The sequence below is a fragment of the Bombina bombina genome, chromosome 6 (assembly GCF_027579735.1).
Source record: "Bombina bombina isolate aBomBom1 chromosome 6, aBomBom1.pri, whole genome shotgun sequence".
In the NCBI taxonomy this organism is placed as follows: domain Eukaryota; kingdom Metazoa; phylum Chordata; class Amphibia; order Anura; family Bombinatoridae; genus Bombina; species Bombina bombina.
Genome location: NC_069504.1, coordinates 705,272,336 through 705,285,419, shown reverse-complemented (window position 1 = coordinate 705,285,419; position 13,084 = coordinate 705,272,336). Strand labels below are relative to the sequence as shown.

Here is a 13,084-nt window from a genome sequence, read left to right as displayed (position 1 = left end):
ACCTGTCTTACATGTAAAATATGTTCAGAAAAGGTCTTTGAGTAAATGAGTATGTCATCCAGATAAATGACAAGGAAAACATCTAGAAAATCTCTGAAAAGATCGTTTATTAGATATTGGAAAGTGGCAGGGGCGTTACACAAACCGAATGGCATCACGGTGTATTCGTATAGACCATACCTAGTACGGAACGCCGTGAGCCATTCGTCACCACTTCTGACACGTATTAAATTGTAAGCCCCTCTGAGATCTAATTTGGTGAAGTATTTAGCCCCTTCTAGTCTTTCGATCAGTTCAGGGATAAGTGGTAAGGGGTACCGGTTCTTTATTGTAACTTTGTTAAGTTGTCTATAGTCTACAATAGGCCTTAAGGAGCCATCCTTGTTTTTCACGAAAAATATACCCGCTCCTGCTGGAGAGGTGGAGGGGCGAATGAAACCCTTCCTTAAATTATCTTCTAGATAGGTCTTTAGATGTAAAAGCTCGGGTTTAGATAAAGGAAAAATATGACCGTATGGTATCTGTGCCCCTGGTACTAGCTCAATAGGACAGTCATACTTCCTGTTGGGTGGAAGGTTTTCAGATTCGGTTTTACTGAAAACATCTGCAAAATCCCTATACTGTTTAGGTAAAATTATCTCATCTTGTACAGGGGTGAAGTGCATGATATTAAGAGGAAAACATGTTGTACTGCAATATTTGGAAGGAAATTTAAGTGTCAAGTTTGTCCAGTTTATGTCAGGGTTGTGTAAAACTAACCAATTCAAACCTAGTATGACTGGAGAAGCAGGTGAAGCAATTACATCAAATGTAAGATATTCTCTATGTTGTTCAGGGGTAGATACTAGAATTGGTATTGTTTGAAACTCTACTGGACCTGAAGAGATGGGCCTTCCATCAATACCCTTTAATAAAACAGGAGACTTTTTCCGAATAAGCGGAATTTTATTGATAAATGTATAATCTTTATCAATGTAACAAGCTGTCGCTCCAGAGTCAATTATTGCGGGCACGTTGAGACGGTGTTGATCCCACTGAAAAGAGAGTGAAAGCTTACAGTATATCGTTCTTGTGACAGATGTATTACAGCAAATATTAAAAGTTGTGAACTCACCCTTGTTAGATCTCTGTAGTGCAGGACATTCTTTAACTGAGTGTTCATCTGATGCGCAGTAGAGGCACAGATTATTTTCTCTGCGCCTAATCTTTTCTTGGGGACTTAACGGGCCTTTCAGGAAGCCAATTTCCATTGGTTCAGTGTTAGTTTTGTGAGAAGATGTGGCAGACGTACTACCAGAACCCTTTTTAGAGTATGTCTCTGGATATGTTCTTTCATGTTGTCTTTCCCTTAATCTTCTATCTATAGTAATACTGAGCTTCATTAACTCTTCTAATGTGGCAGGAATGTCAGTGCGGGAGAGTTCATCTTTAACAGGATCAGATAGACCCAGGCGGAACTGATTCCTTAAAGATAAATTATTCCATTCGGAATCTTTTGCCCACCTCTTGAAATCTGAAATGTAATCCTCAACTACCCTTTTCCTCTGTTTCAGAGCCCTAAGTGCTGTCTCTGCAGTCTGCTGTTTGAAAGGGTCTTCATATAATTGACCCATGGCCAATAGAAATTGATCCAATGAATTGAGTATATTTTCATTGGTCTCAAAGAAACTGTTTGCCCAACTGCGTGGCTCCCCTCTAAGGAAAGAAATAATAGTTAGAACTCTGATTCTATCATTGGGATAGGACTGGGGTTTTAACGTGAATAGCAGGAGACATGCATTTTTAAAGTCTCTGTAGTGTGCCCTGTCACCATAGAATTTTTCAGGGAGACTAACTTGTGGTTCAGGGGAATGTATTTTTGTCTCTAGGTAATCCTTTATATATGCTTTAAGTGCTACATTTTCTGCTTTTAATGTATTAAGGCCATCAGCCAGTAAATCAACTTTCTGGTTTAAAGACTGTATTTCTGCGGTCATCTCAGCTGGATCCATATTAAATGGCTTGGTATTCTGTCACGACCTTATAAAAATATCAAGTTGTTCTAGAGAATAAGAAAAACTTCAAATTAGACCACAGCTGCTGAGATGTAATTTTATATTTATATGTGGCTTAGGATCATTTGGGAAGCACATAATTTACCTAATAGGTAAAGTGGGTCCCAGTTATATTCCTAAGCAGTTGTTATAAGTTTCAGGAATGAGAAGGAAAAATGCTTATAACTGTCACCTGAGAGAATTCACAGAAATACAGCTAAGCTACTGTACTGAAACCAGCGTGGTAAAATGACAGAAGTTGAGGAGAATGTTAATTAAGCTGAGGTACAATTACTAAGTATCAACTGAGAAATACTTGTGAAACTGAAAATTAACATAGTATCCCTTTTCGGATAAGCTGAGAAGAAAATACACTATAGTGCTTTACAAACAATTAAGCAGTGGTATTGAGTGTAATACTTAAGTATGGATAGTTGCAGATATTAAGTATAGTTCGTAAACTTAAAGTAGGTTACCTTCAAAATAAGCCAGATGGTTAGGTATCAGATTTAGGTATAACTCCTAATACCCAGTTAAGAGGTCCGGTAACGATGAGCAGAATGGCATTAGCCTGGATTGTCCGTTTCGTTGGCGTGTGACGTCACCGCGGATTGATCTAGTAGATCCGGCCGGAGTTGGAGTTGATATCGTAGATGTAGGAATTGCCGAGTTGCGGCTAAGCGGTTTTAATGAATTAAAAGGTCAGGTTGGTTTGAGCTGTAACTCACATAGGATATAACTATAGGTAATTTGAGGAGCGTGGAATTAAGGTGTACTTCAATACCAAGCAATTTGCTAAGAGACTGATAGACCTTTATAGGAAACAGGAAGTGGGTAGGTCTGAAATTAAAGGGACAGCAGCTCAATGAACTGGTAAGCAAGTGAACGCTAAAGGGAATCCTGACACCTGCAGACGTTTCCTTTAGAGGAAACATCTGCAGACCAGGATTTTAACCATAACGCCCTGCGGGCTAGGACAGCAAAACTAGAAGTTTTAGCTCCTAGTCTAACAACCTGTAAAATGGCTATCCTGAATTTCATCCAAGAAAGTCTTTACTTGAAGAGAATCAGACAAGGAACCCAATAAGATGCCGCTCTAGTCACGGTGGCAATACACACCGCAGGTTGCCATTGGAGACTTTGATGAACATAAATCTTTTTCAAATAAGCCTCCAGCTTCTTGTCCATCGGATCCTTAAAAGAGCACCTATCCTCAATAGGAATAGTGGTTCTCTTAGCCAGAGTTAAAATGGCCCCTTCAACTTTGGGTACAGTATACCAAGGGTCTTTAATGGAGTCCTCGACAGGAAACATTTTCTAAAAAATGGGAGACTGGGGAAGACACCCCTGGTTTCTCCCATTCCTGTGAGATAATCTCCCAAGAGTGACAATGACGGGTATCAGAGTCATCTTAAGTAGCTATAACCTCCTTAAACAATACACAAAGGTGTTCAAGCTTAAATCTGAAGGAATTATATTGTCCGAATCTGAGATTTCACCCTCAGAAAGTCCTGATGTATCTTCCTCATCAGACTTATGTGAAAGGGAAACTTGGGAAGCAGAACTGAGGACAGGTACCTTACTTTCTGAATTTCTAGATTTCCTCTTGCGTTTTCCCTGCAATCTGGGAATGGCAGCTAATGCCATTGAAGATACCTGGGTAGCAATTTCTGCTTTTAAATCAACTCCACTAGGAGTTATAGAGGAACAGGGCACTGCATGTGATGCCATTGAGGCTTGGGACGTAGCAGGAGAAAGATAAGGTATTATTTTAACAGCATAATCCTGAGAGACATTAGGCTAAAAAATGTTACCTTTATTTTGCAATATTTTCTTGACACATGAAGAACAAAATTGCATAGGAGCTGCAATTTGTGCATCTAAACATAATAATCATGAATTCATAAGAGCAGGCTCTTGCTCCATATCAGAAATGTTGCGAAACAGTAAATAAACTTGTACAGATAAGTTTAAAATATTTTAATATTCAATTAAAATAAGCTAAGGAAAAATACACTTTAAATGTTATCCAAAATTGGGATCGATCCCCAGCTAAATTTATGAGAGAAAAACTAAGAAAAAACATTTAATAAACATCAAATAAACTTCTAAAATACCCCTCAGGCAACCCTACACCTCAATTACTGAGGTGCCTTACCACTACCAATTAAGACCGGATCACCCAGAAATGGAGAAAAACTACTTTTTTCTCAGAAACATTATGAAGTAAAGCCCATCATGTGACCGCAACTGCCAAGCTCAAATTACTGCTTCGACAGTGTCTTTTAATTTGTTAAGTGCATGGTCTCCCCAACTGGAAGAAAAAGGACTTACCTGCTCCTCTGTATGAAAAGACACAGTTCTTCACAGAGACCTTTGAAAAAGAAAGAACAAAGTAGCCAACTCTGGCTTTCTCAACTAGGACAGTAAGTACCTCTTTACAAGTTCCTAACTGCTTTAAAGCCACCACTACCCGACTCCAAGGAATGACGTGGAATACGCCTATACCCCAAAACTTGCTTGTAGATTAAATCAAAATTTTTCTTCGGACACCTAAACTTCACCTCCTCCATGCACCGATGGCAAAGAGAATGATTGGGGGTTGTGGGTAAGGGAGTGATACTTAGCAGTTTAACTGTGATGCTCTTTGCCTCCTCCTGCTGGCCAGGAGTGATATTCCCAACAGTAATTACTCAAGCCATGGACTCACCATATCTTAGGAAAGAAACACTTTACATGTAGTGGGGCTAACATAGAACCCAATGTTAATAAATCTATAGGTAATCAATCTATACAATCTATAGACTTTAAATATGCTTGCACTAGGGAGACACTGTTGCAATTACAAAGTGCACAGATGCCAGATTCCTCCTCTCAAGTTGACTCACACATAGGTTTTAAACCAAAGTCAACGTTTTATCAGATACAGTCTAGGGGTGGAGTCTGGGAACTGTTCCAAGAAAAGGTAGTTAGGGATCTTGAATTACTCTATTTTGACAACACAAAGAAACAGCATTACAACCTCACAAGAAGAGAAAGTCAAGCAATGAAAGAATTAGAAGATAACACCAATATAGTCATAAAGAGCTCTGAAAAAGGAGGAAGCGTTGTGGTTCTTAATAGGGAGGACTATGATAAAGAAATCACAAGACAATTATCATATACAAAGAGCAACACCCCTCTTCCCAATGATGCTACTAAAGAATTTACATCCAGGTTGTCACATATATTGGATGAGGGTCTACATCATGGGTTCATAGATAGATCCACTCATAATATCTTTTGAATACACATCCACTCATGAATATCTTTTGAATACACATCCACAGATACCCTTATTCCATACTTTCCCAAAGGTTCATCAAAGTTTAGCCAATGTGAAGGGTTGCCCAATAGTATCGGGAGTTGGTTCTCTTTTAGAGCCACTTTCAGAGTGGGTGGACTCTAACAGCCATTGGTGACCGAGTTGGCAAGTTATTTAAGGGATTCAAAGCATCTCATACATATATTAGATGACTTAAAATGGACAGAAAACTCCAAATGGATAACACTCAATGTAGTGTCCCTGTATAGCTGTATACCACATACAAGGGGACTACAGGCAGTCTCTTTTTTTCTTATCTAAAAGGAGCAATTATAGTGAATATGCAAGAATATATTTTGAGAGTTATTGAGTACCTTTTGACCCATAACTATTTCAGCTATGGGGCACTTTTTATCTCCAGAGATGCGGCTCAGCTATGGGGGCAAAGTTTGCCCCATCCTACGCCAACCTCTTCATGGGGTGGTGGGAGCTGTGCCATATCTATGGAAATGAAAATCCATTTAAGACTAAGATATCACTATACAAGCGTTATATTGACGATCTTGTTGTAACATGGGAAGGGGACAATGATACCCTTGATCTCTTTTTGAAGTAAGTAGAAACTTCGGACAAGGTAATACAATTTACACATGAGGTACACAGTAGTCAGATTATCTGGACTTAACATTAGTAGGTAATCAAAACACTGCATGTATCGAAACCAGGCTCTATAAGAAACCCATCACAAAAAACTCACTCCTGCACGCAAGAAGTAATCACCTTACGTAAACGTTTAAGGCCATAGCTAAGGGACAACACTTATGGATTAGACGTAACTGTACTGAACAACAAATATATAATAAGGTAGCAGCTCACCTAGATAAGGAACTTAAAGAAAGGGGTGTACAGCAGTAGAGTGATTAAGGATGCCCATTTTGCAGTGTCAACCTTGGACAGGAAAGATCTGATTAAAGATTATAAACTGACAAATCCCAGTCAAAAAGAGCAGGAAGTAATTCAATTTGTTATGCAATACTCCGCTCAATACAGGGAAATTTGTAGTATAATTAAGAAACATCTACAGATGTTATCAGCAGATAACACATTTGGACATAACTCCTCCAAAAATGTTTGTTTTTCTTATAGGAGGGGGAAAAAATATAGGGAACAGAGCATCTCCAATTACCCCGCTTTCTTCTAAATATAAATCCTCATGGCTACATGTCGAAGGCATACACAAATGTGGGTTTGCTGATTGCAAAACCTGTAAGCATGCAAGAGTAACTAACAGATTTGCCTCAGAAAAAACAGGCGATACATTCCTTATAGACAGTTGTGTGAATTGTTGCACCAAAGGGGTTGTTTAGAATGTCAACTTTGTCATCTACAATATATAGCTAAAACTATTAGGGAAGTAAGGACCCGTATTAGAGAGCACTTGTCCAGTATAACTGTAGACAGTGACATGGCTAAACATTTCATAGAAACACATGCTCGCAATACTGAGTCCTTCAAATGGCTTATTATAGAAAAAGTGGCATTAACAACTAGAGGAGGTGATTAGGATAAACTCTTAAGTAAGAGAGAGGAATACTGGATTTTCAGACTTAAAACTAGAATGCCTGTTTGATTTGATTTAATCAATTTCTGGCAGTAACTCTTGTGGTTAAGGATACCTATATTTTTTTAGCTGGTCTAATCCATTATACATCTTTTTCAAGGATGAATTCCTAATGAGACCCATTTCATTGCATATAGAACCTGCATATAGTTTGAGTATTCAACCATAATGGTAAACTACATATTCATATTCATTGTGTCTCTTAAATCCCCATAATAGTTTACACACTCCACATGAGCATATAATCAATTGAAAAACTTCAATTTTTTTGAACTAATTAATTTTTAATAATCAACTTTTCCATCATGAAGTTTTTTAAATAATTACCTATTTCTCTCTGCAAACACTCTATTTTGCTTATATGTATGGATATACACTTTATTAGTGATATACTTTACTGTATTTTGTATGTGTGTGTGTATATATATATATATATATATATATATACAGGGAGTGCAGAATTATTAGGCAAATGAGTATTTTGACCACATCATCCTCTTTATGCATGTTGTCTTACTCCAAGCTGTATAGGCTCAAAAGCCTACTACCAATTAAGCATATTAGGTGATGTGCATCTCTGTAATGAGAAGGGGTGTGGTCTAATGACATCAACACCCTATATCAGGTGTGCATAATTATTAGGCAACTTCCTTTCCTTTGGCAAAATGGGTCAAAAGAAGGACTTGACAGGCTCAGAAAAGTCAAAAATAGTGAGATATCTTGCAGAGGGATGCAGCACTCTTAAAATTGCAAAGCTTCTGAAGCGTGATCATCGAACAATCAAGCGTTTCATTCAAAATAGTCAACAGGGTCGCAAGAAGCGTGTGGAAAAACCAAGGCGCAAAATAACTGCCCATGAACTGAGAAAAGTCAAGCGTGCAGCTGCCAAGATGCCACTTGCCACCAGTTTGGCCATATTTCAGAGCTGCAACATCACTGGAGTGCCCAAAAGCACAAGGTGTGCAATACTCAGAGACATGGCCAAGGTAAGAAAGGCTGAAAGACGACCACCACTGAACAAGACACACAAGCTGAAACGTCAAGACTGGGCCAAGAAATATCTCAAGACTGATTTTTCTAAGGTTTTATGGACTGATGAAATGAGAGTGAGTCTTGATGGGCCAGATGGATGGGCCCGTGGCTGGATTGGTAAAGGGCAGAGAGCTCCAGTCCGACTCAGACGCCAGCAAGGTGGAGGTGGAGTACTGGTTTGGGCTGGTATCATCAAAGATGAGCTTGTGGGGCCTTTTCGGGTTGAGGATGGAGTCAAGCTCAACTCCCAGTCCTACTGCCAGTTTCTGGAAGACACCTTCTTCAAGCAGTGGTACAGGAAGAAGTCTGCATCCTTCAAGAAAAACATGATTTTCATGCAGGACAATGCTCCATCACACGCGTCCAAGTACTCCACAGCGTGGCTGGCAAGAAAGGGTATAAAAGAAGAAAATCTAATGACATGGCCTCCTTGTTCACCTGATCTGAACCCCATTGAGAACCTGTGGTCCATCATCAAATGTGAGATTTACAAGGAGGGAAAACAGTACACCTCTCTGAACAGTGTCTGGGAGGCTGTGGTTGCTGCTGCACGCAATGTTGATGGTGAACAGATCAAAACACTGACAGAATCCATGGATGGCAGGCTTTTGAGTGTCCTTGCAAAGAAAGGTGGCTATATTGGTCACTGATTTGTTTTTGTTTTGTTTTTGAATGTCAGAAATGTATATTTGTGAATGTTGAGATGTTATATTGGTTTCACTAGTAAAAATAAATAATTGAAATGGGTATATATTTGATTTTTGTTAAGTTGCCTAATAATTATGCACAGTAATAGTCACCTGCACACACAGATATCCCCCTAAAATAGCTATAACTAAAAACAAACTAAAAACTACTTCCAAAACTATTCAGCTTTGATATTAATGAGTTTTTTGGGTTCATTGAGAACATGGTTGTTGTTCAATAATAAAATGAATCCTCAAAAATACAACTTGCCTAATAATTCTGCACTCCCTGTATATGTATACATTAAAGGACCAGTCAACACAGTAGATTTGCATAATCAGCAAATGCAGGATAACAAGACAATGCAATAGCACTTATTCTGAACTTCAAATGAGTAGTAGATTTTTTTCTGACAATTTTAAAAGTTATGTCTTTTTCGACTCCCCCTGTACCATGTGACAGCCATCAGTCAATCACAAATGCATACACGTACCATGTGACAGCCATCAGCCATTCACAAATGCATACACACTTATTCTTGCACATGCTCAGTAGGAGCTGGTGACTCAAAAAGTTTAAATATAAAAAGACTGTGCACATTTAGTTAATGGAAGTAAATGGGAAAGTTGTTTAAAATGGCATGCTCTATCTGAATAATGAAAGTTTAATTTTGATTGAGTTTCCCTTTAAGGGATATGACTATTCAAGCTTGCATTGTATCTATATATTTACACCTCTGTACTCTCTAAATTCCCCATTTTTTGGTGTACATAAACATTTTAATATTTTATCTCTAACAACCGTACAGTAGAAACAACACTGTTTTCTTATTATGAGAATACAATTACTTTATTGCAAAAGATATGTATATACATAATATATAGGCCATTCAAAGAACAAATGCTAACTATGTAATATTGGCAACAAATGTATCTATATACACACGATTGTTGAAATTAAGTTTCATGTATTCTACCTAGCAACATCTTACACAAGCGAGATTGAATATTGCTATTGGCTAATCCCGGTCAATACGCCACTTCCCGTTGGAAAATGGGCGTTGAGCTCAGTGGCGTAATCAGCTGGGCATTTAAAAGCTGGCGCTTCTAGTTCAGTGGCACGCCACCTTTGATAAAGCTGCAGCGAAACGCGTCAGGTGACGCAAGAGGAGGGTCAGAGGTATCACTCTATCTAATTCACTAGTACTGCATTGTCAAGGTCTGTAAAAGAGTTAATTTTTACCGTTATATGGAATAAATGCTACATTTACTTGCACTCCTAATGACTATGGACTTTATAAGTACCTGCTTCAAGACTATGCACAAATAAACTCCTGTATACCATATACTATATGAAGATTTGAAACTTTCAGCGAGTCTTTGCCTTAGGCCATATAGCGGTATTTTTCACTCTTTATGTGTTTTTGATGTTTAAGGATTCCTTGTGTCTTTTGGAATCTCTTAATAGTGCTTAAGAGGTTTAGCACTGTTTAAATACCGCTCATCAGTAAGTACATATAGCGATTGCTTTGTCTATATATCCATTATACATTATGTAGGAAAGATCTGTAAAGCATACAAACAAGATATATGAACTAATTACAGATACATTCTGGTGTGGAGAGATTGGTAGTTGTTTCAAATCAACAATGATTTCATACTTGGCTTTTGAAACAAGTATTTAAGATTAAAGGGACATTCCAGTCAAAATATGAATTCACATAGATTTATTGCATTTTTGAATAGAAACATATTTCCAATATACATGTATTGGCAAAAATGCTTCTATTAAGATTTATCACTGTTTTAGTGTTAACATTTTTCTGTGCACGTGCATGTGAAGCATAGCTAGATATTTTCACTGCACCCACCTTTTAAATAATGCAGCTTCTCAGATAATCAGTGGGACTTGTATCATGTCAGCAATTAACAAATTGAGTCATTACCAGATGGTACAAGCACCTTAGGCTCTCCGAACAAGTGTTGTGTTTAAAATGCTGGTGCACGGTGCATACTTAAATACACTTTTGAAACACCTATAGCTTTTATTAGAAGCCTTTTTGCTAATGTATGTATATTACTAAATTGCTTCTGTTCAATACCGAAATGCACCCATGTGGTTTCCAATTTTGGCTGGAATATCCCTTTTAAATGTTTAAAAATAAGAAAATCTGTCAATTTATGAACCAATATCTGACATTTACTTACATACACATCTAACCAATTTAAAGGGACACTGAACCCAATTTTTTTCTTTTGTGATTCAGATAGGGCATGCAATTATAAGCAACTTTCTAATTTACTCCTATTATCAAATTTTCTTCATTTGCTTGGTACCTTTATTTGAAAAGCAAGAATGTAAGTTTAGATGCCAGACAATTTTGGTGAACAACCTGGGTTGTTCTTGCTGATTGGTGGATACATTCACCCACCAATAAACAAGTGCTGTCCAGAGGTCTGAACCAAAAAATCCTTGCTCCTTAGCTTAGATGCCTTCTTTTTCAAATAAAGATAGCAAGATAACGAAAAAAAATTGATAATAGGAGTAAATTAGAAAGTTGCTTAAAATTGCATGTTCTTTCTGAATCACAAAATTAAAAATTTGGGTTCAGTGTCCCTTTAACTTAGACTCAAGCTCCACTAAATCTATCTGGTGAGCCCATTTGACTAGCAGCGAGTAAGCTTATAGTTTAATAGTTACTGTGGAATTTTTCCAGATCTTTGGTAGACTAGTCTAAATTTACTTAGATTTGTTAAATTGGTATATAGATTTATTCCTTTCTAGTACTGCCAAATAAAGACAGACTGTACTTTGACACTAATATACTAAAAGCAACATATTACCATAGGTTTCAACGAAGGCTTAGCTTTGTAATTCATGGTAGTTAATCTGTATTGGCACATTTGTTTTTAATGAAGTATAATTAAAAACAAGGATACAAGGTGGTCATTAAGCCAATGCAACAGAGGTCTATGAGTATGGCTCTGCTAAGCTGAAACGTGTTACACCTATATATATATATATATATATATATATATATATATAAGGTTTGGACTTTGGCTTTGGAATATTTGAATCTGTAAAATGGGACAATTTGGAGAGGGGCTGGGACCAAGTGTAAACAACAATATCTAATGTAATTTAGGCAATATTTATATGTCTTAATAAAGCCGATACATGTAACCTAAATGTAGTTCTATATCATTTTAATACTTTTGTATACATAGAACCCTCAGAAAGATACAGTACTGTAATCATAAAGGTAATATTTGTTGTTTTAAATAAATATTTGCATTTTAGAACATAAAAAAATATATAAAACAAACCAAAAATACAGGCAGAGAACATTGCAACTTACAGGCAGGGAAAACAATAATCATTTTATTCTTAAAAATATTAATTAAAAAGTTTGGATTTCAGAATAAGTGTAGATTTTGGAATTCTGGATTGGGGGATTTGTACCTGTGTACATCATTATTCCTGTATATCAGACGTGTGCATTTGGATCCTTCGTTAGAAGAGTCGAATGCCATGAGCGGGCACTTTCTTCCGCATTCAGATCCTAACGATGGATGCAATTGCACACGTCTACTGTATATACATTTTTCATTAACAATTCATATATATTATTAGATATTAAATGGAAACACTTTTCACAAATCGGACATCCTATGTAAACGATGCAATGACCCTATATAAGTGAGGTAGTATAATTGGGTTATACAATAATGTGAAGATCCTATAGTAGCGGTTTCCTTTTTATCCCCATAGATGGCATCCGCTACTGATACACGCCAGCCACAGAAAGATGCTGCTGACCAGAGCTTTGATTACATGTTCAAACTCCTGATCATCGGGAATAGCAGTGTTGGCAAAACCTCTTTCTTGTTCCGCTACGCCGATGATTCCTTCACGTCAGCCTTTGTTAGCACAGTAGGGATTGACTTCAAAGTCAAGACCGTTTATAGGAATGAGAAGAGAGTCAAACTACAGATCTGGGTGAGAAAATCTTTAATCCTACTGATTAAAGGGTTACAAACCATAAAAGTGTCAGTTCTGCTTTGGATTCTAATGACTGTATGATTCTCTCTTGATGTGCTTGTGTTTATGTCTCCACAGGACACAGCTGGTCAGGAACGATATCGTACAATCACTACTGCCTATTACCGCGGGGCCATGGGCTTCCTGCTAATGTATGACATCTCAAACATAGATTCGTTCAATGCTGTGCAGGACTGGTGAGCAGAAAAAAGGGTGTGGTATATGGAGTGTAGTAGTTAAATGACTGTGAAGACAAAATGCCAATAGTAGGATACTCTTCTGTATTATGATATTCTGCTGCAGGGCTTGACAAATCCAAGGAGCCTGGAATTCTCTGGCAAATGCATGCTGTCAAATTATTTAAAC

At 37.5% G+C, this 13,084-nt stretch overlaps 1 protein-coding gene across 2 annotated transcripts in view; it reads left to right on the top strand.

Annotated features, from left to right (window-relative positions):
* The window catches only part of RAB3D (RAB3D, member RAS oncogene family), an 86,993-nt gene that overhangs the window by 65,643 nt on the left and 8,266 nt on the right, over positions 1 to 13,084 (top strand). For both annotated transcript variants that reach the window (XM_053717850.1, XM_053717849.1), the window contains exons 2-3: positions 12,449 to 12,676; positions 12,797 to 12,915. In XM_053717850.1, coding sequence (XP_053573825.1) covers positions 12,449 to 12,676; positions 12,797 to 12,915 — 347 coding nt within the window. The remainder of the gene's footprint in view (positions 1 to 12,448; positions 12,677 to 12,796; positions 12,916 to 13,084) is intronic.